This window comes from Leucopleurus acutus (genome assembly GCF_964270905.1).
Source record: "Leucopleurus acutus genome assembly, chromosome: 19".
In the NCBI taxonomy this organism is placed as follows: Eukaryota; Metazoa; Chordata; class Mammalia; order Artiodactyla; family Delphinidae; genus Leucopleurus; species Leucopleurus acutus.
Genome location: NC_139161.1, coordinates 18,269,655 through 18,296,419, shown reverse-complemented (window position 1 = coordinate 18,296,419; position 26,765 = coordinate 18,269,655). Strand labels below are relative to the sequence as shown.

At 51.1% G+C, this 26,765-nt stretch overlaps 1 protein-coding gene across 1 annotated transcript; it reads right to left on the bottom strand.

Moving 5' to 3' along the window:
• Nucleotides 1-1,539: 1,539 nt before the first annotated feature.
• On the bottom strand, nucleotides 1,540-26,765 carry MPP3 (MAGUK p55 scaffold protein 3; the record flags this gene model as incomplete). Its single annotated transcript, XM_082861758.1, has 18 exons — nucleotides 1,540-1,716; nucleotides 4,019-4,141; nucleotides 5,502-5,610; nucleotides 5,827-5,920; nucleotides 9,264-9,344; nucleotides 9,439-9,603; nucleotides 10,734-10,775; nucleotides 11,336-11,356; nucleotides 12,745-12,809; nucleotides 14,638-14,834; nucleotides 18,056-18,130; nucleotides 19,501-19,586; nucleotides 21,313-21,394; nucleotides 24,443-24,580; nucleotides 24,817-24,897; nucleotides 26,164-26,241; nucleotides 26,379-26,497; nucleotides 26,741-26,765. 18 exons carry the CDS (start codon nucleotides 26,763-26,765, stop codon nucleotides 1,540-1,542), a joined length of 1,758 nt encoding a protein of 585 aa, XP_082717884.1.

Sequence of the window (26,765 nt, the reverse complement as noted above, 5' to 3'; positions counted from 1 at the left end):
ATTTTATTAAAGCTGTGTGAGCTTGAACACATTATTTAAACTTTTTAGCCTTGTTCTTCCCGTTTGTATAATAGGGATGATAAGAATCCTACATCAGGGAATTCCCTGGTGGTCCAGCGGTTAGGACTTGGCGCTTTCACTGCGGCGGCGAGGGTTCAATCCTGGTGAGGAAACTAAGATCTCACAAGCCATGTGGTGCGGCCAAAAAAAAAAAAAAAAAGAATCCTACATCATAGCCTTGGTGCATCTGTCAAAATCACATATGTAAAGGCCTTAGCATTGCTCCTGGCACAGAATAAAGCTTTTTATACATTGGCTATTAATAAGAAATACAATTCTCTGAAGCTAAGATATATCACAAATCCTGTGTGACATTAAGCACTTTTGCTCAGAGACAACCCATCAGGCCCACACTCAGAGTCTATGTACTTTGATTTTGATGGTCAGGACTGATTTATTGTGAATTAGGCATAGTTGTGACAGGGGGGAATCATCTGGTTTCCCATGATGTAGCAGGACAGGAGCCCCTATAATCTGAAGGTAGGGACAGGTGAGAACCAAGAGAGCTGTCAGTAACAAGAAAGACAAGTGATGGAGCTTCCCTGGTGGCGCAGTGGTTGCAAATCCGCCTGCCGATGCAGGGGATACGGGTTCGTGCCCCGATCCGGGAAGATCCCACATGCCGCGGAGCGGCTGGGCCCGTGAGCCGTGGCCGCTGAACCTGCGCGTCCGGAACCTGTGCTCCGCAACGGGAGAGGCCACAGCAGTGAGAGGCCCGCGTACCACAAAAAAAAAAAAAAAAAAAAGACAAGTGATGGAATAAAATAAAAGCAAGCACGCATCAAGTTTCAGAGTCTGAGAATATTTAGAAAAGGCACAAGCAGCCTGACGTTCCGCAAGTCCCTGAAAACGCCACTGTATCGTGGAAGAGTACAGTAAATCATGGTGACAGGGAAGGGTGCCTTAGTCTGCCAGAAAAGGTGATGAATGCTCACTATTTAGGAAGGCAGAGAACCACGTTTTCCATTACCAGGCAAACACACACTACCGGAAAGGTTAAAATCAACATTTTAGTGCCTGAAGACAGGGGAACTTCAATTGCATGGAAAATCCTCTTGGGTGAAACAACTCAACTTCCAACGAAGCCGGATCAATGAAGTGTCACTCTGTTTATAAAGCTTAAACACCTCTGCAAATTGGTACTGTATACATTCACCACCACCACCCCCCAAAAGACAGTGGCTACTCAACTTTGGTACAGAGAATCAGGGTCAACTTGCCTGTGATACTTTAATGAATGACATGTGTTATTTTGTGATATGCTCCCTTTCGACTTGTATGTTCGGCTCCAAAGGGGTGCAGTGAAAAGCCACAGACAAAAACCAGCAAAAAACAAGACTCCCCACATAGACTCTTCTTGATAATGGAGTTTATGGAAAATTCTGCCCTTCTCGCTCAAGATTCCTTGATGGTAACATGGGGGAGCCTGGACCAGGTGGTCTTCTGGGTCCCTTCCAACCTGGATGATCTAGGATACAGTTACCTGACCCAACTAATAGGTACCCAGTGAGTTTCCTTGCTCAGCCTCTCTAAGAGCATTCTGAGCTGGCTGTACGCACTCTGGAGGTCCTCCTTCACCAGCACAGCATCTACCAGGTGCCCGTAATGCTGGTCTATGAAGGCAGCAGAGGCGGCCATCTCTCGCTGCTCCTCATCCTGCAAGGAAAAGGGGCAGTTAGGGAACAACTGTGTTGTTCTCCCCCAAATAAGAAACCTAGAGCCTTGGGCTTCCCTGGTGGCGCAGTGGTTGAGAGTCCGCCCACCGATGCAGGGGACACGAGTTCATGCCCCGGTCTGGGAGGATCTCACGTGCCACGAAGCGGCTGGGCCCGTGAGCCATGGCCGCTGGGCCTGCGCGTCCGGAGCCTGTGCTCCGCAACGGGAGACGCCACAACAGTGAGAGGCCCGCGTACCGCAAAAAAAAAAAAAAAAAAAAAAGAAACCTACAGCCTTTGTCTTGGGCAGTATCCAACCTCTCATTTTTAGGTGATGAACGGATGACTATGGCCCTTGAATAACCAACTGGGTACACAGGAACAGAGCATAGTGATGCTAGCCTATCAAACTTCCAAGAAAGTTCATGGGCGGCAGCCATAATCATTGTTCAGTCATTCACAAGATATCTACTGAGGACCTGTTAACTGCGAGCCATGCTTTGGGCAGATGCTGATTCTATATCTGCCTGTCTATATATGTCAATATCACACTTCCTGTCCGAAGGTATTTCCAAACTAGCAGTACTATTGTGTTGCATGGCAATTTGGTTAAATAATTACAGGAAACAACTAAAAATAGTAGTCACTATATAAAAGCAAAGCAAGCATTTCTGGAATCAACTAGGGGAAAGTAGTCACTATATAAAAGCAAAGCAAGCATTTCTGGAATCAACTAGGGGAAAAAGAAGAAGAAGAAGAAGTAACTCAAATGCCCTCTGAGGACCCCTAAATTCATCATGTAGAACTCAGTTCTTCTTTTCATTTCCTCAAACCAGAGCCCAACATTAGCACAGCTGACAAAGCAGAGATATTTAAGAAAGTGCTGGGACAACCCTGACCCAATCCCTCATTTCCTTAGGACACCTGGCTTCTTTAATCAGATTGCTTTCCTGACACCTAACCCTAAGGTCTAGGCAGCCAATGATCCCTCCTTTACCCAACTTACCCAGTGTTTTGTTTGCTTCTTCATTCAAATATACCTCTAGTAAGTAGAATTTCAAGCAGGTAGTTCACTGACTATTAGCTTGGGTTTTGGAAGAAAGGAAAGTGGCAGGATCCACTCTGAGTAAAACTGCAAAGTGAAATTTGTGGCTGGCATTCACCCACCTCCCCTTCTATCTCCTTCCAGTCCTCTGCTGCCTTCTCACCTCTGCTTCTAGGGGCTCTGTTTTTATGCTGCCATGGAGGGGGTGAGCTGTCTTCCCCTAAAATGACCCATATTCCAAAATGTTCCCTCCCCCTCTCTGTCACCAATCAAAACCAGACTCCTACTTTCGTGAGAGCATCCACACTTTCAGAAAATATGTTCTAAAGGTCTAGGAAACAGTTTTTGCATGCCACCGCAAAGACAGAAGAGACCTTAGATAACTTCTTCTTACTTCTTTCCCCCAGGAGGGAAAAACCTAGATTAAATCGGGCAGAGCTTTCCAATTCTATATGGCATCTTGCAGGGCTCCTCTCCTACTCAAAACCACCCTGCAGTGTCCCACTGCTGCCCCTGGATCTTCCATCCCACTTCCCCCACCGCCTTACACACATAGATCCTATAGACTGTCTGCCGCTACTGGAGTTTCCCCTCCTCCAGGTACCTTCATCGTTCATCCTGGAAGCATTTATCTATTTAAGAAATTAGAGAAGGAACATTCTTTTGCCCCTAAATCCCTCCATCTTCCTAATAAATATCTGCCTCTTGAAAGAACTCAAGTGATCTCTAATGGAGTAAAATGTGTGACATCTGTTTTGAAGCCGTCAGTCCCCTGAACCCTTTCCCTGCCCTGTAAAGGTGGAACTCAACCACCTGCAGCTTCAGCAAGAGAGTCACAGTCCTGAGCTGCACACGGGAAAGATTCCCCCATGATGCCCCTTGCCTCCATCTTGGACTAGCTTGCTGGATCTGAAGTTGGTGTTTCAATTAAAAATTATTTGGGTTTGGCTTAGGAGTTCAACAAATTTTTGTGGTATGTCACACTCAGATCAGGTGCCTGATAGATGTCAGTCCCTTAACTTTCCAACGGGGTGCTTATGTGAGGGAGTGGAGGGTGGGGAACCCAGGCAGAGCCACTCCTGTGTGAACTGGGAGGCACTTCTGGCTGCCCCACCCTGAGTCTTCAGATCACATGACCATCTGAGTCTGGCCAACAGGCAAAATGGAAAGATGGTCTTGTGTAGAAGGTATGGGCACCCACATGCAGCTAACGGCCCTTTTAGGCCTTCGGAAGAGAAATGATCAACTTTAAACTTACAAGTGGGGCCGCTGCATCCTCACAAGCTGGGGACGTGGGTGGCGTCTTCCTCTTTTCCTGAATTGCAGGCTTTACAAATATAACGTAGGGTTTAAACTCTGAGGTCCTCAGTTGTTGCAGTGCCTGAGAAAGAAAGTTCAGGAATATTACATACTTTGAAGATATTTTATTGTGAAACACACTTCTTGAATTCTCAGTAATGGGGTGCTTCATCACATAACCCCGATGGCAAAGGTCCTGATGATATGGTCACATGACAATGGCCTTCATCCGTGCAGACCACCTGTTCATTTTCCCGCTGGCCTCAGCTGGACCCTGAAGGCTCACTTGCCGAGAACGGAGGTTCCAAAGCCTCAGCTCCGAGAGTTGCCATCTTACTTAGCTCTGACTACCCTCCACCAAGCTCTAATTAGCCTTCGCACACCCTTCTCTGCCTGCCTAGTCCTGATGGAAGAACCAGCAGGATTTAATGTGTGTATCTATTTAGTCAAACGTCATCAATTTGGACTAATGCAAAGTTTGTGCTATCACACAAGCCTCCGCACGATATTCAAAGAAGAAAAGGTTTGCCAAGCAAATGAAGAGACTAAGAGATTCCTTGAAGCAAATTGTAAAGACTTTAGAAGGTTTTCAATATGCAACTCGTCCTGTTAATTAGTGCATTTTATTTATGATGTAAGGGCCTGTATTTGGAAACACTGGTATTAAACTGCTATGTGTACAGCTTGCATCCCCTCTAAACCAATAAAATCACTTTTCAAAAAAATTTTTGAAATTCAGACTTTTAATTTCCACTACCAACTCCTTACTAAGTCCAAATTAGTGAGGGTTTTCCTTTCTGGACATAAGGTGCTTTTTGGAATCCGTTTCAAGCCAACTTCTGTAAAATAAAGCCTACAGTGTATGTCATAAAATCAGAGCTCAGCCCCTATTGAGTTCCAGGCTTACAAATTTTTCTCAAAGACAAGGTTAAAAAGACGGTTAAGCCCCTGTGGGGTGTGCAGGACTGGAAATGTCTCTGAAGCACTACACAGGGTCAAGTCTGCCCTTTTTCCCTTTCAAACTGCTCTCCTACTCAGTGGTTCTCTAGGTGGTTCTCTGATTTCACTCGTCCTCGTCGGGGAAGGGATGGCCCAGCCTCCACTGGTGCATTTACATCTAAGTCCCTGACTGTCAGGTCACAGTGGACCAGTCGGTGCCACTGTCTCCTGCATGATTTACTCCACGCAGAGGTTACTATCTTGGGCCTGTGGGCCACCAACAGGGTCCCTCCAATTCATGTCATTTTTGTGTATAGAGGTGCACGTTTTGGGGTACAAAAGCTTTCATTAGATTCTCAAAGGGAGACCCAAGGAAATATTAACCTCCAGTGCTCTGGAATAAAAAGTCCCTGGACTAAGGTCGAATGTTCTGTGAAATGTACAACCCCCTAGTTTATAAAAATTCCATTAACAGGAAATGCCAAACTGGCCCAGGAACTCACATCTGGCTCCACGTCCACCAAACACACTTTGTTTTTGGCCATCACAACCTGAATGGCTTCCAGGCTGGTTCCATAGAGGTTTTCCTTATATTCACCATGCTCCAGGAACCTAGAACAGCACCACAGGGGCAAAGGCCTTCAGCTGCTGAGTTTGCCTGAATTAGCACAGAAGGTGAATGGCCCACCATGACTCCCCGCTCCTCCTCCCATCCTCTGCTTCCCCTGACTTTTCCAGAAGCCCTCCCAGGAGGTCAAGTGGAAGACTGGACAGATGCAAAGACACACAGCTGCACGGAGGCCCCACTGGTCCATCAAGGAAACGTACTTGTTGTGATGCAAGTCGGCCTCAAACGCTTGCTTAGAGACGAAGTGATATTCCACCCCATCCTCCTCATGGCTCTTCCTGGGCCTGGTGGTATCTGTGAAAGAGAGGAGGGTAGCTGGGCAGAGATGTCACAGCACAGCGAGCCTGTGCCCTCATTCCTGTCCGGAGCTGGTCACGGATTTGTGTACAAACCACCCACTTCCCTCCATCAAGGGTCCCTGTGTGCAGGCACGTCACTGACTTGCACAGCTCTGTGATGCTGGCAAAAGGAGGCCTCCGGTTTTGCAGGTGAGGAAACAGAGGTGCAGAGGTTAAGCACCGTGTGGATGTCCCACGGCTGGGAGCAGAGCCGGGTCGGAACGCTCTCTGTCTCAGGCCAAGCGTATGCCCTTAACCACTCTGCCAAACTGCCTCACTGATGCTGTGGCTTTTAAAGAATCGCCTAAGGAATTCCTAGTCCTCTAGGTTTTATTTCCTAATTGTTTTTCTTTTTGAGAGCCAAGGGGGCAAAAACTCAGTTGACCCTGCTGTATGTTTTACATTTTTTATTCAATTATTTCTCATCTGGGGAGAAAAGGCATGAAGACAGACAGTCCCCTCGTGGACTAGATGTTTCCGCAAGGCTGGCTCTCACATAATTTTTTTTAATTAATTAATTTATTTATGGCTGTGTTGGGTCTTGGTTGCTGCGTGGGCTTTCTCTAGTTACGGTGAGCGGGGGCTACTCTTGGTTGTGGTGCGCGGGCTTCTCACTGCGGTGGCTTCTCTTGTTGCATAGCACGGGCTCTAGGCGCGCGGGCTTCAGTAGTTGTGGTTCATGGGCTTAGTCGCTCCGCGGCATGTGGGATCTTCCTGGACCAGGGCTCAAACCCGCGTACCCTGCATTGGCAGGCGGATTCTTTACCACTGCGCCACCAGGGAAGACCCCCTCACACAATTTTTAAACACATAGTGTTTTCCCTCTGATTTCCATAATAGAATCAAGGCACGCACCTCTGGGGAAAATCAGATCCTCCACAGAACAAGAGCACACGCGAAGCAACACACAGCTTTTTCCAGAGCATTCCAAAAGAAAAGAGGGGGTCTCAGAGGACAGTGTTTTCTCCCTTGTGGGCCACCCAGGGGATGCTCTGTGCGCCGTGTGACATCTGTGTCCAACCTCTGGCAGAGCTGCTAGGGGCACCTTTCCTGACCATGTCCTTGCTTTAAAACTTTTATTCACCCACTGATTACATTCTAAACACCTTAGATGAGTATATGAGACCCTCTTAATCAACCCAGCCTCCCACTCAGCTCATCTCCCCCCACATCACCCACACTAACTTACCCAGTCCCTCCCATTGCTGTACTGGGTCATATTTTGTCCCTTTGCACATGTTGTTCCCTTGGTATAGAGAACTCTTCCTTCTCTGCCTGAAAAACTCCTACTTACTCTTCAAAACCCAGATAAAAGTCACTGTTGCTGGGAAGCCTTCCCTGACTCGCCTGGTTCCTTATAGCAGGGAGAAAGTCACCTATCTGTGGGATGTCTGGAAGCAGGTAGGTCTAGCCATCCAGGTACCCCACCCCCAGAGGATGGGTCTGGAAGTTTCTGAAGGATCCATGTGTGAACTTCCACACGCCCTGTTTCAGTCCATCCTTTCAGCCTGGAAGGCTGTGGGCCCCCCAAAGTTCTCCCAGGTCCATCACAGGTGCTTCCAGAATGGCCTCCCCAACCCCCCATGACCCCGCCACCACATCCCTACCACTTCAGGTAGGATTCTGGAAGACAGTTCTCATAACCCATAGACTGAGCTATGAGCCCTGAGGCCCAGGGGAGTGACACGGCAAAAGAAAGAATACGTAGGTGCGCTTCCTCAGAATCCTCCAGAAAGGTCCCATTACTGCCACCACAGCATCCCTTCTCAGTGGCCATCACGTGCCCACATTGTATCCCTCTGAGGAAGAGGACTGAGAGTCTCAGAAAGGAACAGCCAAGGACAGGAAGTGGCAAGCAGCAGGTGAGAGGCTGACGTGTGGCCTCAGTAAGAATGTGACTGTGGGGGGCTTCCCTGGTGGCGCAGTGCTTGAGAATCTGCCTGCCGGTGCGGGGGACGTGGGTCCGAGCCCTGGTCTGGGAAGATCCCACGTGCTGCGGAGCAACTGGGCCCGTGAGCCACAACTACTGAGCCTGCGCGTCTGGAGCCTGTGCTCTGCAACAAGAGAGGCCACGATAGTGAGAGGCCCGCGCACCGTGATGAAGAGTGGCCCCCGCTTGCCGCAAATAGAGAAAGCCCTCGCACAGAAATGAAGACCCAACACAGTCAAAAATAAATAAATAAATAAATAAATAAATAAATAAACTACAATGGTTTATTTAAAAAAAAAAAAAGAATGTGACTGTGGTGACTTCCCCGGTGGTGCAGTGGTTGAGAATCTGCCTGCCAATGCAGGGGACACGGGTTCGAGCACTGGTTCCGGGAGATCCCACATGTTGAGGAGCAACTAAGCCCGTGCGCCACAACTACTGAAGCCCACGCGCCTAGAGCCCGTGCTCCGCAACAAGAGAAGCCACCGCAATTGGAAGCCTGCGCACCACAACGAAGAGTAGCCCCCACTCACCGCAGCTAGAGAAAGCCGGCGCATAGCAACGAAGACCCAACGCAACCAAAAGATAAATTAAATTAAAAAAGGAAAAAAGAACGAGACTGGGGCAGGTTGCCTGGGTTTGAATCTTGGCTCCACCACTTACCAACTGTGTGACACTGGACAAGTTGCCTAACCTCTCTGAGCCTCAGTGTCTTCCTCTGTATGGGATGATGATGATCCTCTTCTCGGGGATACTGGGAAGGCTGGCCAAGCTACAGCACATAAAAGCTCTTGGTAGAGCTCCTAGCTACTGCACATCACATTCAGAACCAGGACTTCTGCCTACTGGATTTCAGCATCTCCAGCTGCCTCTGGACTCAGGAGTGTACATAGCCACCCTGCTGGACTGGATCCAGCTGCAGGCGGAGTGCCCGAGCAACACTGCTCAAGGGCTCTCTGGCTTCCCCAACCTACTCTCTTGCCCAAGCAGAGAGCAGGGGCCATAGGAGTCAGAGTCATTGGGAAGAGGAGGCTGAAATACACCCACTGCTGGGGGCCCCTTGGTGTTGGGTTGAAGTTGCCACTTTACCTGCAATGAGCTCTAGACTCACCTCCCATTCCAGGCAAGAACCAGGCAAGTGGTCCTCCAGTTACTGCCTCAGAGGGTCCTAGTGGGCCACTGAGAGTGGGTCTCTTCCCATCATGCCTAGGTCCCCTGATGTGCCTATAGCAGGCAGTGCCTGGCAGCCCTTCAGACCCAAAGTAAGGATGAAGATGGATACATGGAGTCAAGTCCCCAAGAAATATTCATGTGCAGACATGCTTGCACACACACACACACACACACACACACACACAAGCCCTCTTACGTGGAACAGCAACACCAAAGTGCTGCGGGTTCTCTGCCACCACCTTCTGCTTCAGCTCGTGCAGTCGGGCTCCCAGAGACCCTGGGAAACAAAGGGAAGGCTGCAAGGTCCCTGCTGAGCTCCCTCCCCACCCCTCCAGGGAGAAACCAGCCCCTTCTCTGGAGACGTCACCTACCGATCAGAACCACCAGGCGGGGCTGCTCGCCGGGCTGGTGCTGGTACCTGGTCACCTCCTCGTAGGTCGGCAGCTTCGGAGACTCGGCCACTGCAGATGTCTTTCCTTCCTGCGGGCTTCCCAGTCTCTCCCTGCGGCCCAGCCGGAAGCTCCTCCGAAGACCAGCTTGGGGAGAAGGGCAGGGGGACACTGCGGCATTTGTCCCAGTAGCTCCCTATAGACTTTCTCTACCTGGTCAGACCTGGAGGTGGGACTGAGACCCACGGGCCTCTCCCAACCACCTCCTGCTACAGGAAGGGGTTGATCAGGACGTACAGTAATATGACGAAAGTGCGATTACCTGGTGTCCAAAATTTAGGGTTCAAGGCTACTGCTTTACTTGGTATGTGACTGACCTCAGACAAGTCATCACCCCTCTGCGCCTCAGTTCCCTTATCCATGAAAGGGAATCCACATCTACAAAGGCAACGGGTGCTCCTAGATTGGATCCTGGATCGGGGGAAATGCTCTAAAGGACATTATTGGGACTACTGGTAAAATTCTGATATGAACACCATATTAAATAATAGAATTGTATGCCTGTTAAATTACCGGAATTTTTAAAAAAAATAATTAAAATGAAAAATAAATTCCCAGAATTTGATAATAGCCCTGGGTTATATCAAAAAATGTCCTTGTCCTTAGGGGACACATGCTGAGCTATTTAGGGGTGAAGGGACATGACGTCCACAACTCTTACATGACTCAGGGGGAAGAGGGTTAAATGTGTACGTGCAGAAAAAGGGAATGACAAAGCTAATATGGCAAAGTGTTAACATCCGGGGAATCTGCGTGTAGAGTATGTGGGAGTTCTTTGTACAATTCTCACAACTTTTCAGTAAGTTTGAAATTGCTTCTGAACGAAAAGTTTAAAAACTCTTGGCCTGTCTCTAAGGCCTTTGAAAAGATTTACCAAAATAAAAGAAGTGAAGGTACTTTGGAGATTGATAAAAGGTTCCATTGTTGTATGGGGGTGGCAGGAACACTGAATAAACTACGATCGAGATTATGGTAATAATAAAATCAGTATTAATGTAGGGGTCCTGCCAGGGCACTGCTCCCAGTGGCTGGGTGAAAGTTGGGGTGGGGGACCCCAGCCTCTGGCAGACACAGACTGAAGGAAAATGTGGGTCCCACAGACTCAGCTGCTCTTGAGGGGTTCCTGGGCTCAGATCACCTCTCCCTGACCCAGGAGCCCACGGTGGTCTGTGCATGGGCGGGGGGGGGATCTCGGGGGGAGAACCCCCATTACTTACCCACATAGTGTCCTTTGAAATATCCCTCACAGTCACAGGTCTCTGGGGACCAAACAGAGAGAGGTAGGCCAGTGAGCCATGCTGGACACATGCCCCAGCCCGGAGGTACCCAGGCCCCGGAGGGCCAGGCAGAGCCCTCTGGGATGGAGTCTCGGGGGGCCCAGGACAAATGCCATGTCCCGGCCACCCCAGGTAAACAAGTTCCTCTGTTTCACCCAGTTCTCCATGCTTAGGCCACAAACAGCCTTTCCAGGCCTGGCTGGGGTTCTGGGCCAGCAGACCTCGTTCCAGCCCCTCAGAGTTAGGATCAGTGAGAATAAGGAGGGGAGATTCACTCGCCCTGCCCTACTGCTACCCAGCCGGGTCACGTGGTCATCCCAGCCAAAGTCCAGGGAGGGCCGGGCCCCACGTCGCCACCAGCTCTGCAGGCCTCAAGGAGCAGGTCGGTCCAGCTGGCAGAGCAGGGAGAGGGGTGCCAGGAGCCAGAGGGGCACAGCAACCCCAGAGCGGGGTGGCGGAAGGGAGAACGAGCCCCTGCAGCCCCAGACAGTCTACAGAAAAGGGGCCTGTCCGTGCGCACAGGGGACAGACACTGGGCCTACCTTCGTCACAAGGCTGATCATCTGCGGTTTGCACAAAAGACAGATGGAACAGCGTTAGCGGAGGGGAACCGCGAGGCCCTGTGGCCCAGAGGCAGCCACAGCCTCGGGTGCCTCAGGACCCCTCCATCTGTCCCCTCTTTCTTTCCTCCAACAAACCCGAGATCTGAGCTGCGGTGCATTATTAAACCAATACTTGCTCTAATTAGTCCTCCTGTGTGTGTCTCATTAGCGGCCCAAAGAAAGCCAGATCTTCACTGGCATAAGCAGCCTCAGGGCCAATTTACTCAGCAGCCCCTCCGACCTGAGAGCAAGTCTGGAAAGGCGGCTGTGGGCAGTGGCCACCCAGCCAAGGGAGCAGCTCGCCCTGGGATGCCTGCAGCAGGACCAGGACCTGCTCTCTCTCCTCTTGGGTTTGAGACTCTCCTGGGCAAATGCAGGTGCCAGACGACAGAGTGGCACAGCGCAGGGCTGCAAGCCAGCTGTGCTCCTCATCTGGCATTGTTCTGGCGCCCCACTTGGTTCCAAGCCCCCCGCTTCCCCCCTACCCCCTGACCCCCAGCTAGGGAGGCCATACCCTGGGGAAGCTTCCTCTCCATACGGGGCTCTCACCTGGGGGCCCTCTGGAAACCTGACCCCAGCCCCACTCCCTTGACTTCATGAGCCTCTGTTTAACCATCCTGGCAAAAGGGATGCCCTGTTGTGATGATTAAAAGGCAAGAAGGTAGGTGAATGTGTTTTCTAAAAGGTAAGTGATGCAAAGAGTAGGGTTACTAGACAAAATACAAGACGCTCTGTTAAATGTGAATATCAGCTAAACAACAAATCATTCATTAGTATAAGTATGTCTCAAATATTGCATGGGATATACTTATACTAAAAGCCCATCCATTGTTTATCTGAAATTCGAATTTAACTGGGCAGCCTTTATTTTTATTTGCCAGAGTTGACTGCTGACTCAGAGGCACGGGCTCGCTCACAGCCATCTCCATTCCCTTCCAACATCAGTGGTTCTTAAACTGTCAGGGTCAGAGAGCCCCTTGGGGATCTAATGAAAGCTGTGGAGCCTCTCCCAGACACAGACACACAGATACACAACACACACACACACACACACACACAGTTTGCACAAAATTTTGGGAGCAGTGTTACCATGGCCCCGCAGTGTCATCTATGGGCCCCAAATATAGTAGCTCCTCTCCAGGGAATAGCTGTCCGCAACCTACCCCCATTTCCCTTCTTCATCCCTCTCCCCGGCCCCTCCTCCCTCAGGAGGCCTGAGAGCTCAGACAGGACCCTCGGTGCCCCCTCCAGCCCAGTGCTTGCTTCTTCCCCACGCGAAGCCCCAGAGCCCTAACCCCAGCCCCTCCCCGAGCGGCCCCCCTGAAGCACCATCCTGCCAGTCTACTCACACGGGGGCTTCTTGAGGCCCTGGGGGCTCGGCAGGGTGCCCGCGGCTCTCCGGTAGCTTAGTCGCCTGTGGGGACACAAGGGGATGGGCAGGCCCGTGAGCTGGACCAGAGAACCAGTCATAGGGAACCTTCTGGAAAACTCAGGGAAACCGAGGCCCGGAACCCACAGGTGGGGATAGCCTGGCACTCCAAGGGCCTCCTGCTTCACACTGAGTTCCAGTGAAGAGGGACGTTTTCACAGGTTCTCACTGGTTCATGAGGAAGAAACTGAGTTTCTTGCTCTGGGAGAAGCTTTTCCAGCCCAAGATGGTCACACACAGGGGTACAGCCCAGTGTCCATGGTCAGCAGTTGGTCGTTACTTTCCCATGGCTGATTCTCAAGGAAAGGAGGCACCTTCTCCAAACTCACCCGGCCTCCCCACCTCTGAGGAAGTTGGAAAACAGCAGAACGACTCCCAGGAGAAGCCGAGGGTGAAAGTGACCCTAATTTAATGCCCTTCCCCACCCACCCTAGCCCAACAGAGAGCTCAGCCTGGCACATTATTCAATGCGTCCCTGGGTGGAGAAGCAACCTCCAAGGCCTCTTTGAGCTGAGAAAACACCCAGGGCTCCTAGAGGTCTCTAGATTTCCACATTTAAATGCAGCTAAACAGGCTTCCCCCAAGACCTGTGAAGCCAAAGATGCAGATGGGTCTGAGGCTGCCCTGAGGAAATAAAGCAGCAGTTCTCAAACTTCAGCTCCTCAATTCATCTGGAATATCTGTTAGAACACAGAGCTCAGAGTCTGCCCCTGGAGTCTCTGATTCAGCAGGTCTGGGGCAGGGCCCAGGCAGGGATTGGCATTCTAACAAGTTCCCAGGGGATGCCGATGCACCTGGTCTGAGGACCACACCAGGAGGGCCCACGAAACAGATGAACCCTGAGGTCTGTTGCTACAGCATCATTCCACACCCCAAAAATGGAAGAGGGCTACAAACCCCAGGAGAGGCTTACAGGCGTAAGTGCCACACCCTCTGACCCAGGATTTACACTTTGGGCAAGCTATCCTAAGGAAACGATTTGAAACATAAGGAACAGTCTATGTGCAACATAATTATCTGCACATAGACTGTAGCAGGGAAACATTAGAGACAGCGTCAAAGTACAGCCACACGGAGGAAGCAAAGTCACTTAGGTAGGACCCTTCCTCAATGAAGCCTTCCATGCTTGCCAGGACGAGGGCCAACCCTCCTGCTAGGACCTGGCGGGTCCCGGTGTCCTCCTACCACACACCCATCACATTTATATGTAAAGTGTTCGTCTGAACCACGTGTGACTTTTCAGCTGAACTGTAAGCTCCTCCAGGGAAGACACCATAGCTGCTGCCTGTGAATGAACAGTACATCTCCTGATGAAATATTATATTACCATTAATTAACAGTACAGAATAATATTATTCTAGAGTAATATAGGAAACGCTCATGTCAAAATGTTAAGCTACCAAAAAAAAAAAAAAAAAGCAAGACCTCGAATTCTATGTGCACCACACACATAACAGGCACAGGAAGGAAATAAATCATGTTGTTTAGATAGTAGTGAGACTTTGGGTAATTTTCTTTTCCTCGTCCTCCTCTTCTGTATTTTTATATTTTATTTCTCAACTTGCCCTAAGTATGCATTATAAAATATACATTAATTTAATAACACAGATTTCCATCTTTCAATATTTATTGAAATCTCAAACAGCCATCACCACTGATGATGGGAGAAAAAGAGCCAACACAAGCACAATTGGTACTTAGCCCAGAGGACACCCAGTGGGCCCCTCTGGCTGTGCTGGCAGAGACCTGGGGCTTTGTCATGTACTTAGGCCACTCCAGAACCACACCCCCTTACAACACACCCCAGACCCACCTTTCCTGGAACTGCTTGGAGGGGATGAGGCCAGCTCGAAGGTTGGTGTCCCCCATTCGCTTGGCCTGCCACCACGTGGGGTCATCCTGGCTCACCACTTCCAGGACCTGCCTGCGCTGGAAGGGCAGGCCTGCCTCCTGGCAGGGGATGGCCCGGTCCTCCCGAGGGTTGTAGTGGAAGAGGGCCCGCATGAACACCTGCAGGGGAGGCGCTCAGTGAGACAGCCCTTTGCCGTGTAAGCACAGATGTGTCTATGCCACAAGGAAAACCAAAGGACAACCACCATTCACAATTAGGAAGAACAAGCAGCCTCAAGAATAGAAAGCTGGGACCTCCCTGGCGGTCCAGTGGTTAAGACTCCGTGCTCCCAATGCAGGGGGCCCAGGTTCAATCCCTGGTTGGGGAACTAGATCCCGCACGTGGCAATTAAGACGCGGCGCAAATAACTATTTATTTATTTATTTACTTATTTATGTTAAAAAAAAAAAAAAAGAATAGAAAGTTAATCAGAAACCCACCTCACCGATTCTCTTAGTGTTCTTCAACCATTTTCAGTGTCCCAGTTGCGAAATCCCTCAAGAATCAGAAAAATGAATAGCTGGGCCCCATGAATTTCCCTTTCCAACCTAAACATCTCCTTATCGGCCTGATCTGCTATCCTTACAACAGCCTCTCAGCCTACACAAAGCAACCATTAGTCCCAGGAGCAAAAAGGAAAGTCAAGCACAATTTCTAACTCAAATGTTATTTCTGATACGCTAACTGCCCCTAAGGATGTCAGCAGCCATCTGTAAATAAGTCATCTAGATGTTTTGATAAGAACACAAACATCAATGAAACTACTGTTACCGATTCCTCATCATCACTTTTCAGTGGGTAACTGACAGCTACATCTTTGACAGCTCAATCCTGCCTCATCTGTCACGCACTTAGCCAACCCCCAACTCTCCCCTTTACCCTGAAGTCATCCCTCTAGAGAAGAGGATGGGAAGACATAGCATTGTGTCACACTTCTTCGTTCTCTTCTATAATTCAGTGGCATGGATTTATTTATTTCTATTTCCAGATCATTACAGCCCAGTAACTTTAACAGCAAATAGGAAAAAAAAAAAAAAGGCCAGAGGGTTTCCTTAGACAAATCCAAATCATATTCCTTTATGTGCCAAGCAGAAAAGATGCAGTTCGACAGTAGTAAGAAATTTCTGGCCATATATTATGAGGACAGATACCCTCATTTAGCCACAGATGTTACCAGGGTCCCAGGCACTCTGAAGAAAGCCTCATCTCAAATGGCCAGCCGTGATCAAGCATCCAGCTCAAAGAAAAATCTTTAGAAAGGATGGACTAAGAGACAGGCTACCCATTTTGTCCTATAGGAAAACCAAGTCCTCTCCCTGTATCAAGTTAGAACCTGCAAAAGCTGCCTATAGAGACCATATTAGCTGGTCCCAGGAAGGACCACTTCCATCAGGCATTACGTGTGCCCTGGGATTCAACTGAAGGTGCAAATAAGAAACAGTCATATAAAGATTATTTCTTCATTTGCCATAAAAAACTGTCAAATACATTGTCCACTATTAATCGAAATATTTATTGACGGGGCTTCCCTGGTGGCGCAGTGGTTGAGAGTCCGCCTGCCGATGCAGGGGACGCGGGTTCGTGCCCCGGTCCGGGAAGATCCCACATGCCGCGGAGCGGCTGGGCCCGTGAGCCGCGGCCGATGGGCCTGCGCGTCCGGAGCCTGTGCTCCGCAACGGGAGAGGCCACAACAGTGAGAGGCCCGTGTACCGCAAAAAAAAAAAAAAATTATTGACATCTACTGTGTGCCAAGTGCTGTAATGTCCCATCTTTCATGCGGGCTGGGAATTAGCTTTCTTGAAAAATTGGCATGCTGCCTTCCATACTCTGATGAATTCCGTTCATTATTGTAATTCATTATGTTCTCCTTTTTGCCTTGGCTGCCAGAAAGTGCAGGTCCAAATTCACTGGGAAATAAAAGTAATGCCCTCTTGCATCGTCCCTCCCACCACTTCAGCTCAGGGCTTGACAAATCTCTCACCTGGGCTTTCACAACAGACTCCTACCAGATGCCCTAGCCCCCGTCTCCACCCTCCTCTACTCACTGCCCCAGGGAGCTTTCTAAAACACAAATGTGGTTGTATCACTTCCCTCTTAAAAAAAAAAAAAAAAACCTTTAAGAGCTTCTCACCGCCTATGGGGTTGTAACTTGGGCTGTGGGGGCCCCCCATATCCCCCGGGGCCTTACTTTTTCAGGGCACCCCAGGCTGACTGCCTAACGGCTTTCTCCAGCCACTGGGATCTGCTCTCCCCTAACCTGGCCGGCAGGAACTGCTGGGAATTAACCCCCGGGATGCAGCCTGGTGGGAGTTGGTGTACAGATCCCCCAGATCTCCCAGCTCTTGGGAGGGATGACGGAGGCACGGTCTACAAGGGACACCAGGCTCTGGAGCAGGATTAAGCTCTGGTTGCCCCCTGTGGTAACTTGCTGAGAACACACCCTTTGTTGCACTGGCTGCCTTCCTTTCCCCACTCCTGTACTGGTGTTTCCTGGGGTCACCTCCAAATAAACTGTAGTGAATCCCTGTATCAGAGTCGGCTTCTGAGATCCTAAACTAAGCAGGGATTATGCCAAAACCCTTAACAAAGCATTCAAGGCCATTCAGAAGGTAGCCTCGACCCACCTCCCCAGCACACCCCCTCATCCTCCCCCTGGAGCCCCACCACCGTGCACTTTCTCACTGAGCCCCCCCTACCCCTCTCTGCCATATCTCTGAGCCCCCGCATATGCAGACCCCTCTGCCCGCCCTTCCCTCCACCTCCTCTTAACCAGAGAAGTCCCTCTCATCTCCATCTTCCTCAAGCCTCACTTCCAACACCCCTACTGCATGACACCTTCCAAAGTGCCTCTCACTCTGTACAGAATCTTTCCGAAGCGCTTAATCACACAGCAAGGAGAGAATGGCTCCCCAGCCTCCCCTTCTGACCCAGGAATCCTTGAAGCTACTAATCATCCCGGTCTCCAGCATCTGGCTGAGCGCCTGGGCACAGAGGAGGTGCCTACCAAAGGTAGGCTCCACAAGGAATTAAACAAAAGGCAGTTACTTAATTGGTCCCGAAGCCAGAACATTGGGTACCTTCTCCTCCTCTTCACGGCCCTGCTTTTCGACTTCAATTAGAAGAACCTTGTCTTTTATTAGTAAGCTACGTCAAATCCTGTTTAGAAGAGGCCGGGTACAAACAAATAAATCACTCCGTGACTGAATTACAGGTCTCTACTGGGAGCTTGTTCTGAGGACCAGACAGATGATCTCTTCCCGGATGACTGTTTCAAAGGCTGGGCTGGAGTCCGCCGCCCCCGCTTCCCCCCGCCGTGCCGCCGCCTCCAGCTCCCCCATACCTTGCTGTCCTTCAAGCGGTCCTCCTCCTGGGTGGCTGGGATGATTTTCAGGGTGATGGACCCCTGGGACTGCGCCTGAAAGGAAAGAGCACACAGCCGTATCATCTACCAGATCTGACCCTCCAGGACGTCACGTCTTACTTCCCAGATCTGGAAACTCACGTTCAGAAACAAAGGGGATGTGCTGCCTCCCCTATGACCCACCCTTCTATGGTGGGAGCCGGCTGACCTAACTAAAGCATTTTCATGCGACAAAGGGACAGAAGACTTAAAATGAGAACCCGAGGACAATGCATGCACCAAGTACAGCTCTCCATCCAAAGGGCTGCCCTTCTTTCTTTTCTCTCGGGTTATTTTAATAACCTAGTCCAGTTTCATTTTCCTCCTTCCTGCCTCATTTGGGGCTGGTTCCCAAACAGTATTCCCCTCTTTGCTTGCATCTTCCCCAATCTCAGGCCACTGCTACCTTCCCAGGGGTTCCCCTCCCCTCTACTGGAGAGAGGCCCTGCACCCCACGTGGGGCGCCCACGGGAAGCACACTGTCAGCCCATGAGAGCACATCTCACCCAATGCCATCCCTGGCTCCGCATCCCTCTGGAACACGGGGAAGTCGGTGCCCAGCACCAGGGAAAGGGGAGTGGGGGCAGGAAGACTGAAGTGTCTGCCTGTAACCAGGACCCCCTACAGCAGGGCCCTTAAAGAGCGGGCCTCGGAGCTTCAAATCTCATCCCGTATCTGCCCCCCAAACCATCAGAAGTTAGCAAAGACTGTTGTGTTGGGAGAGGATGCCTGAGGATAAAGAGGACAGAACTACGATGGGGGCTTTCTGTAATTTCAGTTTTGACTTGAACCCGCAGAATGGACTGAGAAGGTTGTTTCCATCCCAGCACGTGACCCCCTAGAATCCCCTTGCAGTTGTAAAGTGCTATATCCTCTTCCGGATACTTACATCCTAACGATAACTATGCATCGGTTGAGAAACCATCCCTATCCCTGCTGGACAGGAAGGGAAATGGAAACTCAGACTGATTTGATGACTTGTTCAAGGTTACACAACTGGAAAGTGATGCAGGCAAGATTCGAACCCAGGACCAACTGACCCCAAAGCCCTTGCTCTGCTGGGCTACAGCCTTTTACTCCATATTCCTCAGCCCTTTGGAAGAGGGGACCCTTTTGAGAGGGTCTTCCAGACGGGTCCTCAGGAAAGAAGGCTGGGGGTAGGGAGGATGGCTGTGCTGAAGAGGGGGTCTGAGAGAAGTGGGTGGTCTGGGCGCTCCTTTCCTCCTGTCCCCCACCCTCCATACAGGGCACTCTGTGAGGCCACTTGGCCTGCGGCCTCCCCGTGCAAACAGGGACGCTGGGCCAGATCAGCCCTGGCTCCAGGAAGCGCCCTGCTCTGGGTTTCTGAAGAACCACCGCGTCCCCAACATGCGCGCAGCACAGACCAGAATCTGGCTAATCTCGTCAGGCCGCTTGTGCAGGACCGTGATCCCGTTCACTTCCCGGAGCTCGTCTCCAACGTGGACCAGGCCTAGGAGACACAGGGACTGACGGTCAGCACGGGAAGGAGGCTGAGGTCCCCAAAGCAGGGAGTTCTGGGAACCGCTGGCACCTGCCTGCGGAGCCCACTGCAGGGGAGACGCAATGTTTAAAGACAGTGGACGGGACTGGGATGAACTGAGTTGTCACAGGGTGCCAGGTGCCTCACCTGGCATCCCTGTCTCACAACCACGCGGTGAAACCCCCGGTTTACAAACTGGCAGCTGAGATCCAGAAAAAAGATGCAGCTTGCCCAAGGCCACACTGCTGAGAAAAAACGGAGCCAGTGCGCAGACGCAGTTACTTTGCTGTAGAAACCCTGTGTTCTTTCTGCTATAGCCTCTGCTTCTTTAAAAATATCATTAACTCTTCACCTTCCTGGATGTACAGACCTGATTCCAAGAATGTCTTTCTCAAATTTTACACGAAAACTTAAGGGCACCAGGGAAGATGGTGTCAAGAGTGTTAGACACACCTGTCTGTTGGCCTCTGCTTTAATGACTAGCATCTCTGCATATCCGGCCCTATTTGCCATTCAATGTGGACACTGGCCCAGAAGCAGCAGAAGGCAGTAAAAGGTACAGAGTCTTGGGCCCACCTGAGACTTGCTGAATCCGAATCTGCGTTTTAAAAAGACAACTCAGGCCATTTCCATGCTTGTTAATGTTTGGGAAGCACGGGTCTAGGGGTCCCACCACAATGAGCCCCAGACTTCTGGGGCAATACTCCCCTATGCCAGGAGATTTGCCCCCCAATTTACTTCCTCCATATACCAGTGATTCTTTTTTTTTTTTTTAACTTTTAATTTTATATTGGAGCATAGTTGATTAACAACGTTGTGTTAGTTTCAGGTGTACAGCAAAGTGATTCAGTTATACATATACATGTATCTATTCTTTTTCAAATTCTTTTCCCATTTGGGTTATTACAGAGTATTGAGTAGAGTTCCCTGTGCTATACAGTAGGTCCTTGTTGGTTATCCACTTTAAATATAGCAGTGTGTACATTTCAATCCCAAACTCTCTAACTATCCCTCCCCTCACCCTTCCCCTCTGGTAACCATAAGTTCGTTCTCTAAGTCTGTGAGTCTCTTTCACACCAGTGATTCTTTTTTTTTTTTTTGCGGTACACGGGCCTCTCACTGTTGCAGCCTCTCCCGTTGCGGAGCAAAGGCTCTGGACGCGCAGGCTCAGCGGCCATGGCTCACGGGCCCAGCCGCTCCATGGCATGTGGGATCTTCCCGGACCGGGGCACGAACCCGTGTCCCCTGCATCGGCAGGCGGACTCTCAACCACTGTGCCACCAGGGAAGCCCACACCAGTGATTCTTAACCTGTGCTCCACCTAAACACATCTGGGACATGAACACCCTCCCTTCAGTAACTGTGGCTTGTTAAGGCAACTGGGGTGTCGGAGAAGGGTGTCCCTGCCACCCCAGTTAGGATTTACACCAAGCTTAACTACCACAGTCCTCAGGTTAAGCCAATGCTCAAACCTTTCTGGTCACCCTCAAAGTACTCCACGCCTGAGATATTTCCAAACAACTAAATTTTCTACAGAGCTTAGGAAGGAGAAGAGAATTCCAGCCCCACTTCCAGAAAGCAAAGCACATCCCAAACAGGTGAGTGGACAGGAGAGGAAAAGGAGGGCTGTGGCCAAAGGGGACAGGCTGGGGGACCACGGCCAGCACCTCAGCTAGGCCGGCACTGATGCACTCACCGCTCCGGTCTGCTGCGCCCCCTCGCATGATCCTGGCCACCACGACAGCCCCTGAGTGCTCATCCCGCCGGATGGTGGCCCCCTGCATCAGAGACAGAGCAGGCAGGCTCCTGAGAAGCAGCCCCCAACCTCAGACCCCGACTCTCTGGACCCAGCAAAGCCTCCCCTGGCCACCGCCCCATTCCTCCCCCTGCCACCCCAGGGGGCAGATCGGTGGACACCTTTCCAAGGCTGAGGATGAAATAAAACCCACATCTCAAATTAGTATAGCACAGCACTTTACAGTTTAAAGAAGGCAGGAGAATGCTGTCACAATCTCGTCGGAGAGATGAGGGACTGGGGCACAGAGAAGGAAAGCAACTTCAAGGTCACCCGGCTTTCTGTGATGCCACACCCACTGCTTTCTCTATCGTACCACAGCCCTTGCCTCTCGCAAAGACATTTAATAATGAGGAGAATGTGTGTCAGCCAATTCCCAACCTGCCTCTAACCAAGCATGGGGTTACCAGGCCTTCTGTTGTTGCCAAGGGGAACCAATCATGCCCCAGCCAGAGCTTCGGGACCAGGATGGGGCCCACGAAGCATGGGCAGAGATGACATCTAGGATGAAAAAGGCACTAGCAAGCCCTCAGTTTCGTGCGCCACACAGACTGGACGGTGGCGGGGCAGGGCAGCGGTCAGGAGCTGGATGGCCCTGCCGTCTTCTGAGAGCATGTGCCCTTAGCGAGGAAGCTCCTTATCTTCTCTGCGACTGTTTCGTCTGGGGTGTGGGAAAGCGTTTAACTCACAGGGTTGTTGCGAGGTTGACATCAGGTAACGCATGCAAGGCACTTAGCACACGGTAAGTGCTCAATAAATGCTAACCACTTGTTACTGGCTATACATGCAAACGCACTGGCACACTCATTATTAACTTCATTCAAAGTCCATAAGATAAATATTGCTGGAAAGAGAGACCAGCAGCTAAAAACGCTACGGCTTCTTGCCACCTAGGCTTTCAAACTTGCCAGCATCTCTATCCATCCTTTCCTCTTTTTCCCCATCTCAGGGGAGGGGCTCCTCCTGGCTAGGCTGCCCTCTACCCCCTCCCTCCCTCTCCTGCATTCTCAATGCCCCCTCCTCACTGGCTCCTTCCCCTGGTCCTAAAAATATTATCAAGTCTCTCCCATCATTAAAAAGCTGGCAACCCCATCCAGCAGCCACCGGTCTCCATTCCTTTGGAGCAAGCTTCTCAAAGAGGCAGCTCGCATCTGCTCTCTCTGCTGCCTGCCCTCTGACTCACTCCCTGCCTGCCTCGGATGCACCAGCAAAGGCACCGACGACCCTCCAGCTGCCAGCTCGACACCCTCAGTCTCCTCTCTCTCATCTCCTGTCTGATTCACCCTCCCGCTGGGCCCTGGTGACACTTCTCTCCCGGTGCTTCTCAGTGGCAATTCGTCTCCTTTGCCGAGTCCTCCTCTATACGCCTTTTAAATGTTGATTAAAGGGCCAGGATATACGCTTTACCCCGGTGGTCTCAACCTCTCGGGCGGGGTGCTAACCCCTCCTGGAAGATGGCAGCTGTCAAGTCTGTATCTCTGCACACGTAAGCCTTCACCTCCTGGATATTTCTACTTGCGGGCACACGGACCTCTTGAATTCTACGGACCCTCAGTTCCTCCTTATAATGGTCCCAGTGCCCACCCATCAACCTAGCTGGACCCCTGGGCCTTACCCAAGATGCCTCCCCAGACTCCTGCCCGAACTGGGGCAGGCACAAAGCGACATTAATTTTATTTCCAAAATATTTCTTGGATTTCTCTTTCCTCTTCCCACAAACCGAGGTCAAGCCCTGTTTCTGAACCTCACGTATTGGCTGCTACCCTCAAATTGGTCCACCGCTTCTGGTCTCACCCTCCGGGCCACTTTCTACTTCGTAGCCAGGGTGATACTTCTAACTGCAAATCTGGCCATTTGGTTCCTCACTTACTGCCTCACTTACCACTGCCTTCAGGATCCAGCCAAGCAACTGCGTGTTGTAACCTGGATCTCTCCGCTCTCTGCTGATCTGGCCTCGTCTCTGTCACACTTTACCTTCAACTCGGCAAGTTCCCTGAATATAGCAGCCCGTTTACCTTCCCATGGCTTTGCTCATGCAGTTCTATGGTGGAATGCCTTTCTTCTTCCTCTTCCTTCTGGAAAACTCTTGTTCCTTTTTTTTTTTTTTTTAGAATTCAGCGTGGGCATCACCTCTTCCAGGAAACCCCCCAGTCACTACCTCCTGTGAACTCCCAGAGGGCAAGGACTAAGTCTTAACCCTGTCCGCACCCAACACAGCACCTGGCACACGGGGGGTGGGCGTCACGATACGTTTTCTGAGTGGATGGATGACTGGCCCATTTTGAAGGTAAGGAAACAGAGGCAGAGGAGAACCGTGGTCTGTTTGCAGAAGCGGCTCATCTGAGGTCACTTGGTGAAAGTTGACAATAAAGAGGGCCAGATGTGGTATTCTCTAGGGCAAGCCCTCAGTTCTCTGGACTGCCATTACTTCCCTCCATCTCATAAACTCTGTCCCTTTGCTCAGTACATCATTGCTGAACCAGGACCAAAATGATAACAATCTGTCAGCTGGGGAGAAGAGTGGCTGCTGCCCTGAGCTTCCCTGGAATTCAGAACAAGGTTGGCCAACTTTTTCTGGAAAGGGCCAAATGTAAATATTTTATACTTTGTGGGCAACACAGTTTCCATTGAGTCTGCCGTTGCCATGTAAAGGCAGGGCCCCAGACAATATATACATGAACGGGATGGCCGGGCACCAATAAAACTTTATTTACAAACACTGACAGTGGGCGGGGTTTGGCCCTTGGACCGTAGTCTGCCAACCCCTGGTTCAGAGCTGACGATCAGGGCTGCCCTGCACAGCTGTGCAGGTTCTCGACTGCACAAAGGAGCTTGACCACAGTGGAGGGAAGCTGTAATCACCCAGAGAAAGGGATACTCTGCACACAAAGATGTCACAGGGACTAGTGGCAGCCCTGACAAAGCTGCCATCCTCACTCCGAAGACTTCAGTAGGGTCCTTTCCAGGGTTTCTGGGTGGGTGGAGGTGGGAAACAAGGAGAGGGTGGGGCAGAGAGGTGAGGGCCACATACCAGGGGTTCCTTGTTTTTCACCAGGCGGACAATCTTCACTGATTCTTCATCAAAATCCTCGTCAATATTATCGGGCAGAGGGGGGAGAACGGGGTCAAAATTCTTCTGGGCAACCGTGTCATGTACCATGAGCATGGCCTGTCAGGAAAGCAAGAGAAAAGAAGGGCTGGCCCTAGAGCTTACATGGGTCTGGGGGACCTGGCCGGGCAGTGGTTTGGGGGTCTCAAATCTCATGCCAGAGAGACGACCACCCTGGACGCTGGCGCTGAGGAGCACTTGCTCAGAAATGTCCTGTCTCACAGCCAAGCGCTCCCTCCTGCCCTCATCCCAGGAGACACAGATGTGTGGGTGGCCAGGGACTGCGGCATGACTACCCTGAGGTGAGGGGTGGACAGCAGCTGGAGCAGTTCCCTCTCGTCGCTGTGCATGGAGGCGGCCTGCAGCTCCTCCATCACCTGGGGGGAAAGGAGAGAGAAGGCCACAGATGGCTGTGGGCGCTGCGAGCCTGCTGGGAGTCACCCAGGGGAAACCCTGCTCCCTGGGCCTCAGACCCAAGGGCCCTCCCAGCCACTACTACAGCACCAGGGAGCATTGGACCCTCAGCCACCCCAGGACTGACACTCCCAGGGAAATCACACCAGAGATCAGAGACCCTGAGCAGCCTCTAATCCTAATGGGAGCTAACTTACTAAGCTCTTCCTGGGTGCTGTCTGCCTTATGTGGATTAACTCTCACAAGGAACTAGATGGAGCAGGTACTATTATATTGCCATTTCAGAAGTAAGAAGTAAATGAGACAGGTTACATATCTTGCCCAAGGTCGCAAAGCTGGTAAGTGGCACAGGCAGGACTTGAACCTGGGCTTATTTGGCTCTATTGTCTGTGCCCTTCACCACATTTTCCAGATGAGGAAATTGGGGCTCAGAGAGGTTGAGTCACGTGCTTACGGTCACAGAGCTAGTAGAAGAGGCAGAGCTAAGCCTGGGAGCCTGGCAACCTAACCTGCTCCTAATGGCATTCCACAGCCAAGAAAGGCAGGGGATCTGCCCCGACCCCTCACTAGGCCATCTCCTGAGGTTATGTGAGTTTATTCAGAAGCCAGCCTTAGTAATCAACCGGGACAGTTTTTCCAACCATGCAACACAGCAGACAGGTCCACAAGAAATGAGGAAGGATTCCTTTAAAAAACAAAGCCTGGAAATTCCCTGGCGGTCCAGTGGTTAGGACTCAGCACTTTCACTGCTGGAGGCCCGGGTTCTATCTGGGCCAGGGTTCAATCCCTAGTCGATCCCGCAAGCCACATGGGTACAGCAAACAAACAAACAACAACAAAAGTCCAAGAAGCTGCAAGTCCCTGGACGCAGGACTTCCCATTGGGCCTCCCCAAAGCTGATACACAATGTGCGTGTTTGACCTGTTCTTGTCGCCAGTTCTCAACCGTTTGGGAACTGTCCTCATCTCACAGCTGGGGAGACAGACTTTCTCAGGAACACAAAGTAAATGGGCGTCACCATGTCACCATGTCCCCTGGCCCTGTCCAAGACTCACGAGTTCCTCCCTGCCTATTAGGAAGCCCAGGGAGGAGGGGAAGGGGAGAAGACGCTCTTCACCTTGGGGCTCCCGAGTCCCGACGTCCCCTCACTAAGCAATGGCATGCAGGCCAGATGAAGGAGCTACAGGTGGGAGGGGGGCTGAGGCCGTAAGGAGAAACCTGGGGCTTACATCCTCGGCAAGGGCCACAGCGCTGTGCAGAACAGGGGTTGGACTTTGCCTCTCGTAATAGCGAAGCTTCTCGTGAATCTGCAAAGACAGCTGAGCTCAGGCTGCGGCCTCCCAAGCCAGCTGCCCAGGTTTACCCTGGACACCACACACCCCACCCACGGCTGTGGGGATGCCTGGGGCTGCAGACCGGGTCATCCACGGGGCAGCATACTTACCTTCATTAAATAATTGAGGCTTTTTTCACTGAAAACATCCCTCAGGAAGCCCATCTCTTCCTTCTGGTTGGAGTCAGGTCTGAGCTGAGAGGTCAGTAGTGCCAGGGTTTCATGCAAACCTGAGGAGAGAGTAAGAAAAACACTGTATAACCAAGGCAGTGGGTACTTCCTGCCCTGTGGGACCCCCGAGCGGACCTTCCAACAACACTTCAGCCCGGCTACGTGCACATTTTCTCCCCCAGCTCTCATTCCCAGGGCTTGGAGCTGACACTGGATAGCAGCTGCTTTCTTTGCTGCCCCAGGTTGCTAGGCAGGGTCTTGTCTTCAAGACTGTGGCAGGTCCAGCCCCGGGAGACACTCACCGGAGTCCTCGGACAGCACCGGCAT